This window comes from Tamandua tetradactyla, chromosome X (assembly GCF_023851605.1).
Source record: "Tamandua tetradactyla isolate mTamTet1 chromosome X, mTamTet1.pri, whole genome shotgun sequence".
Classification (NCBI taxonomy): domain Eukaryota; kingdom Metazoa; phylum Chordata; class Mammalia; order Pilosa; family Myrmecophagidae; genus Tamandua; species Tamandua tetradactyla.
Genome location: NC_135353.1, coordinates 141,496,153 through 141,520,586, shown reverse-complemented (window position 1 = coordinate 141,520,586; position 24,434 = coordinate 141,496,153). Strand labels below are relative to the sequence as shown.

The 24,434-nt window shown below is 39.4% G+C and overlaps 1 protein-coding gene across 9 annotated transcripts in view; it reads right to left on the bottom strand.

The window, feature by feature from the left end:
* Nucleotides 1–24,434, bottom strand: part of DMD (dystrophin) — a 2,428,671-nt gene that overhangs the window by 1,165,993 nt on the left and 1,238,244 nt on the right. For all 9 annotated transcript variants that reach the window (XM_077145121.1, XM_077145123.1, XM_077145120.1 and 6 more), the window contains one exon: nucleotides 17,626–17,820. In XM_077145121.1, the coding sequence (XP_077001236.1) occupies nucleotides 17,626–17,820 (195 nt within the window). The remainder of the gene's footprint in view (nucleotides 1–17,625; nucleotides 17,821–24,434) is intronic.

Genomic DNA, 24,434 nt, shown 5'->3' with positions numbered 1-24,434 from the left:
AATGTAATATAAAATTGGTAGTTGTGTTAGTATAATTTTCCTTAAAAACAAATTCCATATCTCAATGATATTCTGGTTTGAAATACACTGAATTTCATTTTTGTCAAAGAAATGAGAAAATTACTTTCTAGTGATTCCCTCACATTTCATTTCTCAGCGTGACTCATGCCAGCTGATGGCTGCAAGCACCTATAGTTCACATTTGTTACCATACTTATTTCCTGAAGGAACGTTCTATTTCTCGGTGCGTTAATAGCTTCTTCATTGAATCTTTTCACTTTTCTGCAGCATTCTTGACTGTTAAGCATAGCCTTCAAAACACAGCCCTCTTCTCTTTAGTGTTGCCTCATTATGCTGTCTCTTGGCTTTCTCTCTACTTTTTCTTAGTCTTCATTCATTCACATAGCAAATATTTATTGAAAACCTACCACATGCCAAGCAGAATTTAGATACTGGGGATATAGCATTGAACCAGAAGGACAAAGTCCTGTTCTCATGAATCTCATCTTCTATTGGGAGAGGAAGGAAACAAACAAGATAAAAGAGAAAACTATGTGGTCAGTTAGGTAGTGGTAAGTGCTAAGGAGCAAAATTAAAGCAGGGAATGGGGATATGAAAAGTAGGAGTAGAGGTTAAAATTTTAGGTAGAAAAGTCAGGGAAGGCCTAAGATGACTTTTAAGTAAAGACCCAAAAGCAACGAAGGAGTGAACCATGTGAAGAAGAATTTCTAGAATATTCCAGGCAGGTAAAGTAAATGCAAGGGCTTTGATACCAGAGTGTGCTTGAATGGGTCAAGGAACAGGAAGGGGGTAATCCTGGTTGTGGCATGGGAACAGAGAGTGCCAGGAAAAACGATCAGAAGATCAGAGAGAACAAGGAAGGAGAATCACGGAGTCCTGGGGGTTTTGAGCAGCAGGGTGATACCATCAAACTCTTCTTTTAGCCAAAACCCTTTGCCTATTGTGTTGAGAAAAGACTCTATGTTGGGCAACTATAGAAAGAAAGAGACTGGTTAGGAGCTAATGTGATCATCTACGCTACAGAAGCTGGTGCTTCACACCAACAGGGCGGCAGGGTTGAATTCTCAATCCATTGTAAAGGTGGAGGCCATTAGATTTGGTGACAGGTGGTACTTGGGCTTGTAGAGAGAACATTCAGGGAAAACACTAAGATTTGTGGCATGAAAACCTGGAAGAGTAGATCTGCCGTTAACCATAATGTGGAAAACTGCAGGAGGTTCAGGTTTGGGGACAAAGTTTAATACTAGTTGAGTATGACATACTAAGTTCAAGAAGTTTATTAGACTTTCAAGTGGAGATATCAATTGAATATATATAGTCTGAATTCAGGAGAGAAATCTCCATTAGAGATGGACATCTGGGAGTCACTGGGGAGAATTTGGTATCTGTTCATCTACTCTTGCCCCTAAAATATGTATCTTTTCCTGTGTTCCTTTCCCAGCCCTCTATTTCACCCACAGCTCTGTGGACAATCTCAGCCACTTTTGTGGCATAAATATCTCCCTGACATTAGTAAATCTTGTTTGCTGGAAGTGGCAAAGGGAACGAGTGAGATATCAAAATAGTAGCATAGAGGCACTGCAGGTAGCAGACAAGAAAGGAAGCATCTGACAGATGCAGGGACTCGGCCAATGATGGTTAACTCTAGTTAAGTTTACACTTCAGGTGTTAGTGGGCTACCAGAGACAAGAGGAACAGAAAAGAAGGTGCAGGCTGAAAATTGCAAGCTATAGGCTAGTGGAAGCTTAGCCAGAGATTCCTGATTTTGTGGTATTATGCACACTTCCTAGAAAACCCTTCTTCAACCAATTCCAGTGTTCAAGTAGCCGGATAGAAGCATATACCAGAAAATCCAGGTTTCTTTTTTTTTTTTTTTTTTTTTTTTTTGTATTAAAGTGGATGGTCTAGAGTGCTTGGGATATCCCAGACACTTCAGTATGTGAGTGTTGGCACACCAATCTGGATTAAGTGCAGATTTTTTTTCTTTTAGAAAATGTCAAACAGAAAATTTTAACAATAAGCCTATTAAATATATTCAAAGGAAAAAATACAAAGCTCCAAGATATACATCTTGATAAATGAGAATTTATGAAATATGCTCATAGAATTTCAGCTTTTTGCATTTGTTCCTACTTATCTTGCCATCTTTTCGCTGATGCTTTTCTATTGCTTTTGCTCTACCTTTTCATGTTCTATGGTTACACTAACAGATTTCCCCTCCCCTCTGTTGTTATAGGAAGCTTACCCCTATACAACCTATGATGGTGACCATTTCATTTCTTAATATACTCTTTAACTTTACTAACATCTATATAATATCTATAACCTTCCTAGCCTCTCAGCCCCAAGTATATTGTTAGCTGTGCATCTACACTTTTGGGTAGAGATGTGGTGCTTTATTTACCAGTTTTACCTGTTGATTTTGGATGTGTATGTTGAAAAGCAAGGATATTGTATGTTTGTATTTGTAGTCATGTTGGATTGCTATAATATATCTGCTGGTAGTCCTTTCGAAGAGGGTATGTAAGAAATAAATTTCCCGAATTCTTCAATACTCCAAAATATCTTTGTTCTACCCTCAAAATTGAACATCAGTTTAGCTGGGTACAGGACTCTAGGTTGAAAATCTTTTTCCTGCAGAACTTTCAATGTATTACCCCATTTACTTTAAGGACAGGATTTTTAAAAGACTCTAGACAGGCTGGACACATGTATCACCTTAAATATATTTTTACCTATGGTTTTACCCGACTACAACTGAACCTATGACTTTCAGGTCTCCCCCTGACCAAAATCCTACCTGCGAAATTTTAAGCCAATTTCAAGGTCATCTTTCTGGTATTCAAGCCTTCATAGAAACCTGGACCCACAGTTTTTATCCAATTTGATTTCCCAATGCCTTGCCAGCAGACACTTTGGTTTGGGAAGATGATAGCCTCTTTGTTATCCCTCACATTCAGCACTTCGATACAAATTCTTCCCTGTACTCTGCACTCTGATACAAAATTTTACCTGCACTCATACTGGTTTTCTATCTTTTCAAACCTTCTCTACATCAGGAAGCTGTATAGTACAGTGGTTAAGAGCAGAAAACTTTCCGGAGTGGGAGCACTCAGGGTGGAATTCTGGAGATGCCATTTACAAAACCTGAGCAATTACTCAACCGGTCTCTGCCTCAGTTTCCCTATCTGAATATGGCTATACTAAAAGTACCTACCCAACATGGCTGTTTCAGGGTCCTGCCACATAATCAATAAGTTCTGGCTATTAGTGTTGTCCAAACGCCAATTATAGTCAAGGGTCAATCTAAGGCCCTGTGATGTGAGGCCAAAAATGAAGGCTTAATATTATGGGCTATCTTGACATCTGGTGAAATTGGGAGGGCCTCAAATGGCCTACCCTACTCTGCTCCCACAGATCAGATGCCCTAGCCAAACAACCCTCCTTATTGAAAGGATGAGGCACAGTTTCCGCTTATCCTGAGTAGGGGGTTTCAGTTCCCTGCCAGCCTGGGGACAAGCCATCACGTCCTACCACGGGAATCATGGGGTGCCCCACCCCCTTGCTACTACAACCCCCAGGTGGCCCTGCTTGGAACAGTGTTCTCCTCCCCTGGGCTGTGAGTATATAAGACTAAGGAATTGCTGTCTGTCTAGTCTGTTGGTTGTTGGGTACCTCATTGATGGCAATCCCCAGGGCCCTAGGGCAGAAATCTCTTGCCTCCCCAATGGAGCGAATTGGAGGTAATTAAAACAGGCTCCCTCTTCTATTCAATTCTTCTCAGTTTCTGGTCTCTACATCACCTTCTCCTCTTATGCATCCAGTTACACTCATGCCTTATCCTATATATTTTGGCTCAGATTTAGCACTGCCTTGATTATCTTCTAACTGGTTTGTATAACTGTGGCACGTATCTTCAACTAATGTTACAAATTATCAGAGTGCAGGGATCACAGCCTATATCTCTTCCCTATCTTGTAGAGTGCTAAGCACAGTACTTGGACCTTAGTAAACGTCTGTTGATTTGAAGCGGAGAGTTGAGTTGAAGCTCTGAATTTTAACTTGCTTATGACAATCCAATCTGAATGGAATCATTGACCCGTTTAAGGTTTGTTACGTTGTTCTTGAACCATTTCAGAAAGGCATTCAGCTCCCAACAGATGTTTTGAGCTGTTCAGATATTTCCCTGTTTATTCTATTTTACTTTTACTGGTTATTTTGCTGTTGGAGTAAATAGTGGAATAACCATCCATCTGCATTTCCTGGCAGAGTTTCCCGATGGTTTCCACACAGTACCTCAGACACCTAACAACAAACACAGCCCTTCATTCAGAAATATTTCTGCCCAGGACTCCCAGATGTCACAATGCATCAATGAGGAAAAAAAATAAAAATAAAAACAAAAATCTGCACTTCACTGCTCCGAGTGTTTCTCAAAGACAGCAATTCTAGTCCAATAGCACTTACTAAAATGAAAGTGATTTCCCAAGTCATTTGGTGATTGGTACAGGTGTTAGGTCGGGCACATTATCTAAATAATTTTACAGAGAATCTTGAAAGAAAAATTTGCTCTTACTCAGAGCAAAGGGGACTTGTGCTGAAGCAAGTGTTTTCCTTTTCATTAAAAATTAAACGTATGACATTTCATGTTTGCCATTTTTTCAGAACTAGGATATGGGTTTAAGTATTGTGTCATTGGGGAGAGGAGGAGGCAGGTAAGTTTTATGGGAAAAATTCTAAGTCGATACAGCAATCCAAGGAAATCTAAGAAAATGTTCACTGCTGCGGAAGGGGATTAGGAAGTGAGAAAGTGAGGGCAAGATACTTTTCTCTCAAGCAAACTCATGAAATTGCAACTATTATGCAAGATAGAATGTAAACAAATCTCCACAAATTAACACAAAACATAACAGAGTATCTTGGGAGAGGGGTACAAGCGTGGTTCAGTGGCAGAATTCTCACCTGCCATGTGGGAGACCTGGGTTCGATTCCTGCTCCATGTACACATTCCCCAAACAAACAAACAAAAACAAACAAGCAAACAAAAATTCAACAAATGGTGCTGCAATAATGGGATACGCACATGGAAAAAGAATGAAATGTGACCCCCCCACCATGCAGCATACCAAAAAAAAAAAGAGCATCTTGAAGAAATAGGAAACATAATAGGTAATGCTGTGCCCATTTTATAAGACTGATAACATAGGGAGAGTATGCTTTCCATCGTAATGTTTTACATGGGGTGACACAAAAGCAAAATCACTGTGCCATTCAATAGTCTGGCGTTTAAATGCACACATCTAAAAGAAAAACTGAGAACAAAAACAATATGGGAGCAGGGGCCTAACACTCTTCATCATTTCCTTACTTCCACAGAAGCCCCAGAGATTTTCTAAGGAACACATCCTTTACCCTTTTGTCTAAGGTTTGAAGAATTAAACTTGGGAAACAATAGTAATTGCTACCCATTAAGCATAAAAGATTTATGATTCCCCCCCCCAGCAGAATTTTTAATGCTATTTGTTAGGATTCAGAAATAAGCAGGCTTGGATACAAGTGATTGCATTCGATTGAACCATATGATATTGTCAATATTTGACTACTTTGATCTACAAAATGGCAATTCATAAGGTTCAACTAAATCTAAGGTTGGAGTATTAGCATGCTTATGATGACAACTTTAAACAGGAAAATGGATACAAACTGGCTTTTAAAAATGGCAAATGCAAAACAACACAAATAAACAACAAAAATATATCTCAAAACCTCAAAGAAAAAAATATTTCAGAAGGCACTTTTCTTTCCCTTAGAGTTTCAATACTTTTAAATAGCTTCTGAACTATTCATGTTTTTGAACCCAGATAAAGGGATCTTAGAAATAAACTAGAAAAATAAAGGGCTTTAAAACATTTCATTAAGAAACACCTCCCCAGAAAATAAGAAAAAAGCAAAACAAACAAACAAACAAAAAGCAAGTGATCCAGAAAATAACATCCTGCTATTGATAAAAGCCACGGTACATGGAAAATTGGAACTATTTAGAGTTTTCACTCTGTATCTCAAGAGAAATATAAGAAAGTGAGTTATTTAGTTGCACACCAAAAATAAATAGAAGAATTTATGTGAATTCTGGAAAAGTAATAGCTAGCCTTGGAAACAGAGTAAAGGATTATGATTAAAAGTACATAAGATCGTCTTAGCAAATTTTTTGTCCAAAGCAAATGTTTTTCAGCCTACATGTACACTGTCATTTCACTTGAAGTTTTTTTTTTTAACCTTTAGGGTATTTTCTAAATCTGGAAATAACTTTACATATATTTTATGCTATTGTTAATGTTGTATTTAAAGTTATGTTTTTAAATATAAATATGTGCTTTTACAAGGTTTAACACATACTTAAGGGTAATTTGCTTTTAGAGTTCTTTATATGGAAATTGAATATACAGTAAGTTTTAAGATTGGGGTACTTGGTGAAAAGAGATGGATTAGGTGAGTCTTGAGCCATATAATTACACATTTTGATATGAATTTTCCACACAATCCTACATAAGGTCACACTATATTCGACTGCTGAGTAGGCTGTGGCAGGTATTATCACTGGCCTAATGGCAAAGTTGAGAAAATTGAAGCTTAAAACTTTTCTGTGACTTGCTCCAGGCCCACAACTGTTAAGAGTTAGATTTGGTGTCTGTATCTGAGTCCAGGTACTCGGCCAACCCAGTACTTTGCCAATCTTGCTAGCTACTCCATGTCATATCATATAATGTAAACTCATTGACTAGAAAAAATATATAACTAATATTTACATTATGCTTGGGTTCCCTGCCACAAACTTTCATAAATGATTGGTTCAAAATTCAGCATGTCTCAACCTAGAGCAAATATCTCTATTCTGGGGTATCTGTAGATTTTGTAATTCATATTTTTGGATGGTTGAATTCAATGAGTTAGGAAATAATGTTCAAGAGCTTGTTTTTGCTTAACTGCTTGTTTCTGTAACCTCGGCCCTGACAGGTTAGTATCACTCCATCCTTTTAGATCAAGGATTGTGCCTAGAATTACCACGCCATCATTCATTCATCCATTCATTCAACAGATGTACAGTGAGTGCTTACTAAGTGCCAGATATGGTTCTAAGAATTGTAGATAGAGCGGTGAGCAAGAAAAACAAGAAACTGTTTTTCTTTCCATGGTGGTTGTGCCACCATATATAATAGATGGTGGTCACCATAGGAGCAGATCAGAGGCAGCAGATGGCTCTTTGCAAACCACTGTGTATGGTAAAAATGGTGTCTCTTGCTGGTGCTGAGTAAGCATCATCATCTTGATAAATGCAGCACTGCAGTTAAATGGGTATGCATACATTTAAATGCGTGTGCCTACGTTTTTAGATTTGTAAAACCCTGCACTATTGCTTTCATATTTCGGAAAGGTGAAAATAAAAGCTTTAAGCAGTTTTAGGTCTCAAAAATGCCTTGAGACAGTGTATAACTTGTTTAACCGAAGAGCACACAACTTTCATTTCTAAGAAAAAAGGATTAGAGAAACCCATTAGTAGCTGTTGTGACAGCAGCCACTGGGGAGTTGATCTATCATAAAATTGAAAAAGAGATATCGGAGTTCCAAAGACTCAAACTCCAGTTCATTTTCACCATCCGGAATTTGTCTTTGTCTGACAGATGAAAGCAACACCCTATATAAATCTAATTCTTATCCTCTTTAGGTCCCATCCAGCTACCAGGCATGACATAAATGACATTATCAAATCGGGAGGAGTGTTCAATCACAAGGCATTAAAGTACTGACTAATTAGGTTTTTCTAAGCAAGTTATTTTTAGTAACTTGATGGTAAGTTGTTCTTTTGATTTGTTCTGCATGGTTTATGGTCCACATGTGGGAAAAAAAACACTTCCTAAACACAACTATATATATTTGGCAAGACATTTCTCCATAGGATGACACAATGTCTTTGCCTAAATAACAAATCAGGAGTAATAGGTCACAGATCTAAAAAAATGGCATAATTGGTCAAAGAACAGTTCAAACAGTTCATGGATGGAAGGAAAAAAAACTACAACTTCAAAATTTCTACCAGCTTCATGAATTGTAATTTTTAATATGGATGAGTTTCTAACTTACAGATTCTATAGGAAGGGAATTCTTAAAGTAATCTTGCTGGTAGAACAGAAAGAGTAGAAGAGAGTTGCTAGAGCATGTTTTAGCAGAGTTGGAAGAAAATTGCAGCATTGGAGTCAAAATAGGACAACTGCTGGGCCTGATAAAATAATGATGGGGAGAAAAGAATGAATAATTTCCTATAAAAATAGACATATATGAAATATATAGGAAAACAATGCTAAAGCACATAAAAATATGAACCGGGCATGACCATAATGCAGTAAATAGCCATAATCTCTTTACTAGGAGAGAAACGAAAAAAAAAATGAATTAAATAGGATTTAACTTACAGTGAAGAGATTAATACGTGTAAAGTAACTCACAAATACAAATAGGAAATCGGACAAGTAAATCCCAAATCATAAAAGCAGTTCAAGAAAGGGATCATATTTATCACTGAATAAATGTGTTAGTTGAAAAACTCAATTTCCCGCAGAGAAATCACTCAATGATTACATTATGCAAAATGTTACAATTCCAAAAGTCAGTTCTTACAACACGGTAATATGTAAATAAAAGTCATATTTTCCATATACCGATCTTTTCTTTTAAAAATTGGACGTTGAATTCTGAAAGCAGTTGTAATCAAATTTTTCTTTCACATTCTTAGACGATCCATGATGAATTTTTTAATTTAGAGTAATTGCAATATCGTTTTGTTATAATATTGCTAAACAGGTGGAAAATCCAACCCTCTATCTAGCAGGCCGTTGTATTACAATGTGCACACATTCATTATTTTATTTTCTTTCAGATATTTTGTTCAAATTTGTACATATTACGCCCCCTGCTATTATCTAATATCTAATGCCAGAGTAGAAAGAGTCCGTTTACGCATGGCATTTGTTTTGTCTTTATTTGAGCAACTGGCATTATTAAATCTGTGTTTAAATGCTATGAAATAGGAACTGAAGGGGAAAGATCTTCACCAAGCTTCCAAGATTCCCACATCCAGTACTTTTGCCCCTGCTGCAAGGCAAGACCTGAATATGGAAGACAAAGACAGCAATGAGAAGAAATTTTATGTCTCTCAAGGGATCCTCTGCCATACTCACAGGACACCTAAATTCCTCTAACTGAGTCCCAGTCGGCTTAGAAGGGGCCTTTTCGACACACACGTTGAAGTTCCTGTGAGAACACAGACATAAGCCTGTTGTGTCTACCTTGAAAATAATTCCAGAATCTGACCATCTCTAACTCATACCATGGTCCAAGCCACCAGCATCTCTTTTTTAACTGGTCTCTCGTTTCTACCCTTGCTTCTCTATGGCTCTATCCTCAATTGAGCAGCCATTGTCATCCTTTTAAAACAGCAATCAGATCACGTCACTCTGATGCTCAAAATCCTGCAACAGCTTCCATCTCACTCAGAGTGAAAGACACAGTCTCAAATGGCTCACCAGGCCCTCCAAAAATGTGGCATCCCACGGCCCATTTGGCATCATCCCCAACTACTATCCCCTGGCTCATTCTGTTCTAGCATTCTTGCTGTACCTTGATCAAGCTGGGTCTTTGCACTCACTATTTCCTCTCTCCAAATTGCAAGGCTGACTCCATCAACTTCTTCAAGTCTTTGCTCCAACAACCTTTCCGCCTTATTTAAAACTGTAATTCCACCTAATGCCATTCTACCTATTCCTAATCCTTTGCTAGTCCTGTACACACTTACTCAACTCTATGTTTCTTCTTTCCCATTGCATGTAGCACCTTTCAATATATGATATATTCTTGTTTCTGTTCTGTTTTCTTATATTCTATCTCTTACTGCTGAAATACAAACTGTATGAGGGCAGGAATCCATTTAAGCACTTAATAAATATTTGTAGAATGATTGAATCCTTACTCCTTAGGTTAAAACTTGTCCTGGAAATTCTTTTTTCGGTCTTAGGAGCTATGAATAGAAGCTGAACAAGTGAGACTTGAACACCTTTGCATCGCACTGTCTTTGGCCCTTTAAGCTCACTTCCAGCTTCTCCTCAGTACTGCTGAGGTTGAACAAAGGCTGCTTTTACTTTTTGATCCTGTCTAAAATCTACACTGGGATAAAATTCCCTGCCAACACCGGTTAGCTTTCTTCATACTTCCACACTTCTCAACACCGTCTTGGTGACCCAACACGCAGAACTTTTTTTTTTTTGTATGCTATATGGTGGGTGTCACATTTCATTCTTTTTCCATGTGACTATCCTGTTATTGCAGCACCAGTTGTTGAATTTTTTCGGAGGGGGCAGGGGAAGTGCATGGGTTAGGAATTGAACCTGGGTTTCCCGCATGGCGGGCAAAAATTCTACCACTGAACTACCTTTGCACCCCCCAAAACACAGACTTTTTAATGTACCCTCAATAGCATCTGCACTATGATGAGTTTAGATGAAACAATTGAAATGATACATTCCTGACTTCCTTTTTTCGTTCCCTCCCTCCCTCCCTTCCTTCCTTCTCTGGAATCTTTTAAAACTGCAATGGATCCATCTAGAATTAGAAGCCAGGACTCAATTTTATAAACTGAGCATGGCAGACCTCAGTAGTCTACCATGGTTTTCCCAAATTGTCCCTCACTGTGCTCAGCATAGCATCTAAAACCACCCTCATGAGAGGCGGTGATTTAACAGCACAAATTTTATAGCTACATCGCTTGGGGTCAAATCCTTTCTCCACCAATACTAGTGGTGTCAACTTTATCAAGGTCATTTACTTCATACTGCTTCACTTTCCTCGTCTATAAAATAGGGATAATACTTTTAACTACCTCATAGAGGTGCAGGGAGGATTAAATGAATTAATATAGGGAACTTATTCGAAGAGCACCAGAAGCATTGTATGTACCATTTACAAGTTGATTCTCATTATTGTGGAAAGTAAAGCCTTAGCTGTCAGCCCTATTCTAAGCCATGATCTGTTTTTTTGTCCTAAAAATTCACCTTTGCCAATGCCAAGGGCTAACTGAGCAACTAAAGACCTCCTTGGTGAAAGAGCAGTAGCATCACTACAGAATTTCATACCAGGTAGCGTGGAATATTTTCCTGGATTTCTGTTGCCGAGTGCTGAGAGAAGACTATACATGCCATTACTTTTTTGCCAAACTGTCCTAGGCTGGATCTCCCTAGCAGTAGATCCTAAGACAATAATGGGCGTGTGCCTTATTTACTTGGGAAGGATCCCAGAATGCATTGGCAAGGGAGTGGAGAGGGTAGGAGAGGAAGCCAGAAAGAGTTTATTATGAGGCAGGTTTACCCCATGGGCAATGGTGCTTTATTCCTGCTGTTTTAGTTCTGCTTTAGAACATGCCTCACAGTGATCCCAAGTGTGAACGTGCGATGGCATTTATTCACCATGTGTTACTGGCTGGGGGCTGCTGGAAATGGGGGTGGGGATGGCAAGCTCTAAGTCCCTGAAATTGGTGGGCTTTGATGACTAGAGAAAGGCCTAAGTCAAAGTCACAGGAACGTGTAGATGGCAGCTGCCAATTAGAGCGCAGGGAATGCTGAGTGACTAGAGATATGGGTGAGGCCCCAAGAGGGTCTCACACATCAATGGGAGGGAAGATTTTGGTAAAATTAGGTATCTGGTAGCATTAGGATACATCCTTTCAGTGGGACCTCTTACATGGATCATTTCTGCTTTCATGACAAGATCTAAAATATTTAAAGCTCTTAGGGGCAAAACTTTTGGTAACATAGAACTTTTGATATTAAAATTTCTATGTTCTTATTTCAGATGAGACACTTTAAAGGCATATTTGATGATTTAGCATAGTGATTACATTTTAGAGAATTTTATTAAGACAATCATTTTTTTCCTTAGAAATTAAGTACAAGTTCTTCCTAAGTATTAGATGCTTTTGGAAATTTTGCTCTTGTACAATGATGGCACTACCCTCTCTATAAATGAATAGTGTTAACTTCAAATATAAACAATCATAATTTATTAACACTGCTAATATTGGCATTGAAAAAAGAATAAATATTGCTATGTGTATCTGTTTCACATTCACCTCTAGTTAGGCATTAGCTAGTGTTTAGCTACTAAATGCAGATTTCCATATATAAGTTGTATTTTATTCCTCAAGTAATTTTAACTTATTATACATTAATTGTGTTGGGTTGAACTTTAAAAGAAAGATATGTTAAACCACAGCAATACCTCTACATTTCTGTAATTTGATTAATGCAAATCTGTCAGGAATAAAATCAACCACAATTTAATTTTCCAACCTTCCCAACCAGCAGCTATAAAATTTATGCACTGCTTTTCTATTTTTACTACTGGATAATGACAATAGTGATTGCCTTTAAGAAGAAATACATATTCATCGAAAATGCCCGAAATCAAAACTGTCCCCTTCAAAAGAGCCACAAAAGTAAGAAGCCCATTTACCCACTGCCGGAGACTCCCTACAAGTGAGATGGAATTAGGGCCACAACTGCATCTCATGAGGATTCAAGAATTCAGACAAATTAAACCTGCAATTATACTTTCTTCACAAACCGTAGTAATCAATACCATGACAATTGGCATCAGCTATAAGAATGTTAAATATATCTGGATGAATAAATGATTAGCTATGAGTGCAGCCAGGGGCCCAGCGTCCTGAGTAGGTCAGGTTGAGAGGTATGGAGAAGGAGATGCTCAATAGGCAACTTAATAAGTTCAGGGTCACTGCTCTCTTGACCCATATGTCTGTGAACACGGAAAGGAATGAGTACTAGCTCATTAGCAGTGATTGACATGTTGAATGACAAGGATGTATATGCAAACTGCGCCATCATGTGGATTTACTTTAACGTGAATAAGGGCAGGGAATGCTGGCATGCCTCCTTTATCAGTTGAGGTACTTTTCTTCACTGTATTCATAACTGATTTGACTTTTACTGCAAAGAAAACGAGAAACAGCACCCTACCAAAATGCATAGACTAGATGCAGAGATCCATGTAGCTACATGGAAGTCCTTTCATAACTTATTGGATCTAATGGAAGATAGTAAACTCGTCACTCAAGACATTGCAACCCAGATTTCCAAAACAAATAAAGAGCTTTATCTATTCCTATACCTACAGAGACAAATATGTGATAGGGAATGAGCTCCCAAGAAGCCATTTTGAGTATAAAATGCTTTAGATAATAGGAGCTGCTGATAGGAAACTCATCTTCTGTCTATAATCTTAGGCTGTTTGCATTAGAAAATACCAAGCTCTGCCTGTACTGTAATATTTCAGTTTGGGTACGAAATGTATGATCACAAAAATTATCTGGAGAAACACGTTATTGCATACATTCTCTTGATGCCACATTCACTTACCTTCAGACCTAGATTCTGAAATCCATAGCCTATTTCCTTACTGTGGCATATTTCTCAGGGACTGGAGCCTAGCCATGCTTAAAATTTTTTAATCCTTCTCTCCCTTTCTACATTCACTCTCTGCCCTCCGTACCTGTAACCCCCCTCTCTGTTCCCCCCTTCCCCCTCTTGTTGTAGACCGCCCATTTCCGTAGCTCACCACAAACCCACAACCCTTCCTGTTTTTCTCCTCCCTTCTCTACCCCTAATTCTAGCTCTACACCTGCCTGAAGCTTAGCAACTGCCTCCTAGCTTGTGTGATTGGCTGTCACCTCCTGACGTGTGAGCCCGAAACTCCACCCCTTCCCCGAATGTACTTAAGCCCTGCGCTTTCCGAGCTCTGGGTCGTCCGAGCCCTGGGGTCTTCGGACCCCAGACGTCTCACTCCTCGGGTTCCCGGGTGGCCCATCCTGGTGTGTATCAATAAAGCTTTAACCTGAATCTGGCCTCAGTGAAGACTGTTTTCGTGACCGCCGGCTGGGGAAAGCGCCGGCTCCAGCTTACCCAGGTTAATTCCCTGCGAGCTCGCCCCCAAAACCACCCAGTGTACCAGTCCGCCGCCCGGCTGAGTTAATCCCCGGCAAGTGGTGCCTGAACAGGGACCCTCTACACTTCCGTCGCTGACTGGACACTGGAGATCCTAGGACCTCTCTTCTGAACCAAGGTAAGCCTACTAGACTCTCCTGCTAAATAAACGCAGTCCTAGGTTCTACAAGCAGTGAGTAGTCCCCTCTAAATTCTGTTATGGGTCAATCTCTCTCCAAACACCAGGTCCCACAAGTGCGCGACAAGTCTATTGGGACCTTCTGCTACCCTTTTATCCCTGGCTTCTAACCAGCCCGCTCTGGACACCGAGCGCCTATGACCAACTAATCGCTCGAGTCACAGACAAGATGGAGCACGAGGGCAAACGTTCCCCCCCCCCCCCCCCCCCCCGGGGCTTCTCCCCACCCTCGTCACCATCCGTTCATACCTCCAAGGCTCATTGCCCCCCACGGACGGCCGGCCCTCTAAGCCCGTGGCCGCGGCTGCTGCCGACGCTCCTCACTCCGACACTGATTATACCGAGTCCTTGCTCAAGCAAATAGAAGAGCGACTCGGAAGACACCCGCCTTCAAACCATCATGGCGGTACCTAATGGCGTAGGGGCGGGCAATATTCTTCCACCTTCTTCTTCGGACCCAAAACCGGAAGGGGATGAAAACCTATACCCCGCCCTCCCTAAGAGGGCGGATGTGGGGCGCCCTGAACCCTCCCCCATTCCTTCCGCCCCTCCTCCCGCCACCTGTCCTCCTCCCTTTAATAATGGCTCTGACCTTTACATGAAGATTCCTCCAATTACGGTACCTCAAGCAATACTAACCTCCCGGGCATCTTTCTAAGATCCGCCTGGTGGCCCGTCCCTCCTAATGCTACCTCCCCTAATGTCACACCTTCCTCTCCCCCCGGATCCCCTTGTAGTTCCCCTCACCCAGCTAAAGTCAGAAAACCCAAGTCGCTTCCTCTAAAATTTCACTGGCATAAATGCCATCGTCCTAAGCCGCTCCGAGTTACACCTTATTATGCGCTTTATTCCCCGTCTGACGCCTCTCATTCTTCTCCTCGCCCCACAGCTGATATCGTCCCGGACGTTTATTTCGGAACCCCTCTATTCTCCTCCTACCATGCTTGCGGCAAACATGCATGTCTAGATCTCCGCCCTCTAGTCTGTCTTCAAGACTGCAGTCTCTGTAATAAAACTTCCAATTACTCTTTCAGCCATCGACCAGAGCCCAAAATTGAGCAATGCATCAATATAACTACCTACCTTTTTCTCAAACCCCCATATTTCTTCCCTATGCATTTATTGTGCTTCAGCCTAGGTTACTGTGGATTCCAGTCAATGCCACCACCTGGGTGGCCCCCCAACTTCCTTACACCCCTTATACTCTAGGGACAGAAACCCACCACCGATCCAGACGCGACTTCGGCATTTCTGCTGCTATTGCCGCCGCCATCGTCGCTGCAGTCGCCGCCAGTACAGTAGCAGCCATCGCTCTCACTCAAACCTCCACCACAGCTAAAGTCCTTCTCAACGTATCCCAAACGACAGCCAAAGTAGCCGGCGCCCAAGAAAACATCATTCATCTTCTGCATGCAGCTGTCTTCAATCTGCAGCAGCAAATAGACGTAACTCCTGTTCCTGTCAATCACTCCCAACCCCGCCTTAACCTGCGTGAGTGGATTTTCACTGCCTTTAATGACTCCTATTGGAATCATACACACCAGCTTCAATCTCACATTCTAGAGCTCCAAAACACAGTGGTCCCTAAAATCTCTGCCTCTCTTTTAAACGACCTTCTATCCAAGTTTACTTCCTTCCTCAACCCTTCCAACCTCGCCTTCTACGGCATCCTCCTATTTCTCCTAATTCTCTTCCTCCTTACCTTAAAATGCCTCTGTGCTAAACTATCCCGGCGTAAAAAAGGAAGCAAAACTCTTAGCTCTTGCTGCGCTAGAACTCCAAAATCCCTTCTCCGACGCCGAAAACCGTCGTCAGGCTCAGGTATGGCTTGCCAGTATTACTCACCCTCAGGACTGACCACCCTGGGGTCTTGATGCTACTCCCAAGACTGGTCCTCTTGCAGAGCCTGCGTCATGCTGCTGTAGCTCTGGCCATGCTTACCGTGTGCCTCTGCCACTTCTGTGTTCCCTCCATTCCCCTACGGGGGCTGCACGTTACCAGAGTACGTGCATCTGGGGCCGCCGTACGGCTACCAGATGGGCACCGCTGGGTGCGACACAAAGTAGTCGCAGAAGAGGGCCAATCTATCAGGCCTCCTCTGGCTCTTCTGGGGCACATGAGATTTGCATAAGGGTCGGCTCAGCACACACCCTTCCCCTGAAATTCTGAGCCTCAAGTGCAAGGGGAATCTCATCCCTACCCCTCCCAGCAAAGGTTCACGCCCGCCACTTGTCACACAAGTGTGCTCTTTTAAAAGAAAAAGGAGAGGAATTGTGGCATATTTCTCAGGGACTGGAGCCTAGCCATGCTTAAAATTTTTTAATCCTTCTCTCCCTCTCTACATTCACTCTCTGCCCTCCGTACCTGTAACCCCCCTCTCTGTTCACCCCTTCCCCCTCTTGTTGTAGACCGCCCATTTCCATAGCTCACCACAAACCCACAACCCTTCCTGTTTTTCTCCTCCCTTCTCTACCCCTAATTCTAGCTCTACACCTGCCTGAAGCTTAGCAACTGCCTCCTAGCTTGTGTGATTGGCTGTCACCTCCTGACGTGTGAGCCCGAAACTCCACCCCTTCCCCGAATGTACTTAAGCCCTGCGCTTTCCGAGCTCTGGGTCGTCCGAGCCCTGGGGTCTTCGGACCCCAGATGTCTCACTCCTCGGGTTCCCGGGTGGCCCATCCTGGTGTGTATCAATAAAGCTTTAACCTGAATCTGGCCTCAGTGAAGACTGTTCTCGCGACCGCCGGCTGGGGAAAGCGCCGGCTCCAGCTTACCCAGGTTAATTCCCTGCGAGCTCGCCCCCAAAACCACCCAGTGTACCAGTCCGCCGCCTGGCTGAGTTAATCCCTGGCACCTTACCACGCTTTACCTTCGTTCAGAATTCAGAAACTTGCTCTTGGGGGTTGGAGAAAAGGTGCCTTTTGTTGGTAGCCTTTGGTTGGTAGTTTTAAAGAAAATATCTTACTGCTTTCTACACTATTATATTCCAAATATTGTAGGATTGACACAGACAGTATTCTGAAAGTGAATATGTGTAACTGGAAAATATAAGACTCAAACAATGTAAAATAGATTTAAAACCTCATCCAATTTCCCCACTTTGGGGAGAAGAATGGAAAGTAATATACTGTTTGGGAAGAAACTGTTCTGCTTTTTAGGGGTTCTTTCTGCCCTGAATGCATGCCAAAATGATTCTTTTTATGTATACCTTTGTTTTAAGAAGTCTCCTAACATTAAGTATTATAAAATACCCTCCTCCAATTTATGTCTCTGCCTCTACCCCAAATTTCTAAAGCTAACCAGCCTATAAAATGTTTTGAAGAATCGTGCGTATACATCGAAGAGAATGAGTTTTGTCTTTACCTTCAGAGACTCCTCCTGTTTAAACAGATCTTCGAAATCTTTAGCACAGAGGTCAGGAGCTTTAAGAAGTTGTTCCACTTCTGATAGGGCTTGCATGACATGAGTGATCTCAGTCAGATAAGCAGAAGGCACGTAAGAAATTTCCAAAGGCATGTCTTCAGTCAATGCCATCACCGTTTCTTTGTGGACAGTGTGCTGGTATAGATACACAAAAGAACAATATTTTTTAGCTTCCTGTTAGTGAAATGACCCCTCGAGAGTTAACATAGATTCCAGTATACAGCAGACAGAGGGCTAAAGGTGGATTAAAAAATATATCAAGGTCAGTCTGGTAAAAAGGTTACTTATTATTTATATGCCCTCTTCATCACAAAAGTGTTAGAAGCATTTCATAATAAGAGGCACATACATACTTGCACAAGGAATATAGGAATGAACGATCAAGAACCATAAGGTCATGAGAAGAGTGGTTTTACCCTACAGAAAGGATGATTTTTGCAACTGTTTTTTGATATTTAATTCTAAGCTTCCTGGCAACCTAGACAGTGGTGAGATAGGAGCTCAACACCTGTGGCATTGTTACCAAAGAAATCTTTCTTTCCAATACTTTTTTCTCCCTAATCTTGATCGAGGTTGGAGAGGTATGAGGTATATGGGGCCTTTCCATTAAGCACTCCTCGCCTTCAAATTCCAGACACTGCTCTTTGCTTTGATGCTAAATCATGCTAAGCTAAGCTGCTAATTAAGGTGCTAGAAGAGCAGGGCCGATGGCAAAAAATTATATATTAAAAAGAACTCCAGAGAGCTCTAAGATGTAAGGGAACACTGGCCTCTCCTCCTGTGTCTGCACTTTTGTACTTGCGATGCGAGTACTACCATTAAGGCTCAGAGATCTTGTGAAGTTTCCCAGTAGTGCTTCTTTCCCTGTTCCTTAGAAGAGCAAGAAATACTAGTTGGTATGCAAATTCAGAAAGATGGATGACCTCTGCTCTCTTCTGTCTATATCACAGCCAGCAAAACTCCTGTAATTGAAATTATTCTCCCAGTAACTTCATTTTGAATTGATCAACTGCCACCCACCTGTTAATGGGGTCAGCTGAGGGTTTCAGTGGCAGGGCCTCTGGGGGAGTTCCGACGATAAGCATACTAACAGGGCCATTGATGACTGCACAAACTTCTATGACAAGACCATACTGTTTTCTTGGTCATGTAATTAAAAGAAGTTTGGGATCCCAGACTGACTCTCGTGCACAGATGAGTTAAATTATAAGCTGGTCAATTTATGGTTTCTTTCTAATGCCTCAGGTCTGAATAATTTAGCACACAATCCTTACATGATACAAAAATGGAATAGAGTCTGATTTAGACTTCTCATTTCTTATGATATAAAAATTCATAAAATTATACAGCTTAGATGACATACTACACCTTTTACAAGGTTTGGTTGAGTGCATCTATCTTGGCCAAACACGTGATACATGTCCATTCATGATAAATGCATTGCTGACTTCTAACATTACATTTAAAGTACAGTAGAAACTAGGAGTAGTGCTGGATGAGGATAATTCAGTATTTAACCACAAATTTTTGTTTTTACCCAAATCATCAATCTCTTTATTCCAAACTGACCATTCAAGCAATTTCAAAGAAAAATTAAATCAGCAGGCTATTTGAATGTTGACATATTAGGTTTAACACTAACCAGTAGAGTTAGTGTTAAAACACAAATCAAACACATTTATTGTGACTTTCATTAATTTCATTATACTGGTGACTCTGTTGTTCTTAATAAAATTTTCCAAGTTAATACATTTGTCTTTCTTAGTGCGTTGGTTGTTTTATGAATCCCTAAGAGCAAAATAGTTTCACACTGTCTAAAACATGCATAGCTCTTATAATAGGTTTATATAATGGTTCTACTATGGTTTTAATGATATGTATTTTATACCTGTAAGTTTACACAGAGTTGTTTTTTTTTTTTTTTTTGTTATTAGGGACAGAGCTGGGAAGAGGACAAGTAGCAGTTTCTCTCTCTTTTAAATTTGTTGTTGTTTAGCCAAGGGGGCTGTTTTAGAATTAGACAGACTTTTAAAAATATAATTTAAAAAATCTGAATCTCCATTTTAAATCAATGTAAATTTCCAAAAGTTTTGATGTAGGTCCTAATTCCTTCTTCTTAAAAGGAAAATGATCATAGCTTTTCCTCCATCAGATTTTCTTTTATATGTAGCTTTCTTGATCTTTTATTACCTACATTTGGGATGTTCCCAGCTGCCCTATACTCATATATACTTATGAAGCACCAATATGAGTATAAGTATAGTAATTATGGATTATGGATATAGCTAGAAAATCAATTGAACAGATAAAAACAATAAAGAGGCACTAAAAATAAACTCACATTTGACTACTATCTTGTATGGCACTTCTTGAAATAAAATTGGGAAGATCAATCTCTACTTTTTTGGGTATTCTTGCCTAATTATATTTTCTTTTGCATAGAAGAAATTTAAATGACAAAGTGATTTACTTGAATAATAATTAGTGTTGACCAGACAGCCCTGAAAAATAGAGTGCTGTGTCTCAGCAAATAAGATCTAGCATTAGCCACGATCCCAAACTAGGGCTCTAAGCACGCACACAGTATACACTGTTCTCTGGCTTCGCATTTGTTAAGCTTTTCGCAACCTATCTACATGTGTCTGCCCCAGCTACTTTTATTACATATAGATTCCTGAGATTCCTTTCATTGCACCAAATGTTTAAGCATTGGCATATCAAGAAAAACAAACCAACAAACATTTTCACCTGTATTTCAACCAGAGTCCTTTGTAGGGGACTATCATGTGACATCAATTTAAAAATCCAGAGTTTTGCAAGTATGTGAAATTATATCTCCAATTCCAGAAACCATTTTTTTTTCTTTAATGAAGAAGTCTTTATTCACCTGATTGTAATACCGTTCAAGGAAGCATTACATGGAACTGCAGGTAGGAGATGCTGTATTAACACGCATCTTGTGATTGTTTTCAAGACTGTTATAGATAAGCCTTAGACAAATTGGTGTGAATCCATGGAAATCAGTGGACTAACCACTTGAAAATATTAAAAGCCGAGGTGGCTAGATGGGAACTCTGCATTTTCAGTGTGATCTATGTAAACCTATAACTTATCTAATATAAATAAGCAAACAAACAAACATTTTTAAATTTTCAAAAGCCAATAGGCCATAAGGAACAGCAGAAGATCTATCAGATAATTTAGAAAACTTGGAAACACCGTAATCCCTTTTATTTCATGAAAATCAAAGTAGGGAAAGTGTTACACTTGAATTAATTTTATTCATCTGTTCTCAGAATATGTTCCATACAATGAGAGTCTTAAGTAATCATTGAAGAATCAGAGTGATTCACAGATGGTGGGAGTGATTTAATTATTTTAACCAGTTGTTCTGGGAGTGCTCATAAGGATATTTCCAAACCCACTATAGAAACCATCTGAGCTCCCTTACAGCTGGTGTTCCCTATTTTGAAAGCAAATTTAGATGGGAAGAAATTATTCTTTTTATCGTTGAGCTGCAAACAGAGGTCAAATTGCTGTATATAAATTTTTGTACTTTTCCCTTCTTATTGTATGACTGATATTGCTCAAATATCACGTCTTTTGTATGACTACTATGGATTCGCCAAAGCTATTTTATGTTTTGTGTTGTCTAGCACATAGAAGGCTCTAGATAAATGTTTATTGAACGAGACACCAATTTGATGTATTCAAAACACAAGTTGGGTTTCCCCAAAGATTCCCAGCCAATGTATGGAATTTCAATTTCACTATATTCTCTACATTACTGGGATGTTCACATTAAACGTGAACTAAAAGCCAATATAATAAAATGATATCACACCTTTATTTCTACAGGAACTTTGGCAAGTGATGGACAAGTTTTTGTCTTTTTTAAGAATAAGGATAATGATGTCTATCTTGTAAAATAGTCCCAGACAGACTCATTGGATTATCACACAATAAAATAACTGATTGTCATAATCATAACCTTTAGATCAGGAAAAGATAAATTTCCCTTAATATACTTGCTCACAATGAGAGATAATATGTTGTTTCAAAACTTCTATGAAATAGATTAATTTTTCAAGGTTTTTGCATTCCAAGGAGGAGAATATTAATTTGAGTGAAACAATTTACTTCATCTGATGCCAAAAATGAATTATATTTATTCTCGTTTGCCAATAGAATAATGTAATAATAAAGTTCACATATCAATGATGCATCAGACTTAATTTGTATTCACCTCCAATATTTATAAAACCAATATGTAATTATTAACATCTTCACCATCAATAATATTTCCTAAAGAATGTATTAAATTTGCACATTATATTACAGTAGGAAAGGAAACATTATTTTTTCTTGTCTATTTACACATTTTATACCAATTGAGTTGCAACTGTAATCCATCCACTTTAATTTAGAAGATGAACAATATACAGAATTACATACAAAGCAGACAAAGCCGAACTACAGAATAATTGAGAATGTTAATACCAGAAATAAATATATTCTAATACATTTATTTCAATGATTATAATTTATTGTCCTATTTTAGTGCCAGCAATTTGAGGTAATAGTTCTGAAGTAAAATACTGATGTCTAATTTATAAACAGTGAATTTGTTTGAACTTAACTATATTAAATTATAACCGCTACCTATTTCATATGCAAATAATGGATGAGGATTGGAGAGATTCAGAAAAGCAAAACACTTTGTTAATTTAGTTACTTATTGTCCTTGCCATTTCAATTAAATTCCTAAGTCTCAGTATTTGTGTTAGATTATTTGTTATTTTGGTGCTTTATGTGTTTATTTTCTCTCTACTAGCTCAGAAATATTATACTCTATTTCTATCATGTTAATAGATAATCTAAAATTATGAATAGGTACAATAAATTTTTCAAGGTCTCGTTCTGAGCAATAGGATGCTCACAAAGTGATTTCATTTTTCATTGATTCGTTCTGACACACACAGCAATGATAAAAAAATAGGCAAAGATGTCTTCATTTTTGGAGCTTTCAATCTAGGGAGGGAGAAAGATAATTATATAAAGAAGTGAAATATTTAAGACTTTCATAGTGATTTATTTTATGTAGAAAAAAATTAAAAGGGAAGGTGTCAGTGAAGTATGTGAGTGTGGGACTTTTACCAAAGGAATGGCCCATGTGGCTATCTGGGGAAGAATGTTTTAGAGATAGGGAATGCATAATGCAGAAGGAGTGTGGTAGATGAAGAACTTGTTCAAGGATCAATGAAGTGATCAATGTAGATGACTCAGAGTGAACAGGAGGTGAAATATTAAGACATAAGGTCAGAATTTGACAGGCGATACACACCTTGAAACTTACGTAAGGATTTTGGTTTTCACTTTAAAGTAGATAAAACTGCCTTGAGAGGTTTGGATCACATAATGACACACCTGATTCATATTTTCAAACCATGCTTTGTTTTTTGGCATTGAGAAGAGGTAAAGAAAGCATAAAGAGATGAGTTAGGGGACTTGCAATAATTCAGGAGAGAGACAGTGGTGGTTTGGACCAGGTAGATGGCAGTGAATATGGAGAGATGGCCAGACTCTAGTTATATTTTGAATGGACTTGGTTACAGACTAGGTGAAAGATAAAAAAGAAAGAGACACATCAAGAACTACTTAAAGATTTTTACCTAAAAATATGAAAGCACGATGTTGTTACTGTAGTCAGGGGAGATGACTGGTTTAGTTATAAAAAATGTAGTGGTAATCAGCATATAGCTGGTTTTAAATCATGATACTGGAGAAGAACACCAAGGCAGTGAGTATAGATTGTTAAAGAAGATGTAAAAGGACTGAGCCCTCAGGCATTCCAGCATTAGAGGAAAGAAAGACATGGCATCGTCGGAGACTAAGAAGGAACATCTAGAAAGGGAGAAGGCAAACTAGGTGAGGAACTCCAATCAACCTCCCTCTCAACATGCTATCGATGTTGAGATTACAGACAATATTTTAAGCAGTAAATATCTTTAGGTTTTTCCATTTGTTTACAGTTCTCTTTGCTCACCATTCTTCTTTGCATCTTAAACCTTTTGTCTTAGTTTGCCAGGCTGCTATGAAAAATGCCACATCATGGGTGGCCTTAAACAACAGGAATGTATTGGCTTATGGTTTCAGAGGCTATCAGAGCCTTGCTTATATAGAAGAATAAAGAGCCTCAAATAGCCAAAGCCATCTTTAAAAAGAAGAATGAAGTTGGAGGACTTCCTGATCTTAAAACCTATAACAAAGCCACAGCAACTGAAACAGCAAGACACATCACAAGAAGAGATATATAGACCAATGGACAAATTCAGAGTTCAGAAATCAACTCTCATGTTCATGGCCAACTGATTTTTGATAAAGATGCCAAATCCACTCAATTGGGAAAGTGTAGTCTCTGCAATGAATGGTGCTGGGAAAACTGGATCTTCAAATGAAAAAGAATGAACTACCTCATACCATATATAAAAATCAGCTCAAAACAGATTAAAGCCCTAAGTAGAAGAACCAGCACTCTTAACACCTAGAAGAAGACGTAGTGAAGCATATTCATGACCTTGTGTCAGGCAATGATTTCTTAGACTGTACAACTAAGGCATGAACAAGAGGAAAAAACCCAGATTGACAGAAGAATATCAAAACTTTTTTTTAAAAAAGAACAAAGCAAAAACTTTTGTGCACCTAAGAACTTTCTCATGGGCAGGCCATGGTAGCTCAGCAGTCAGAGT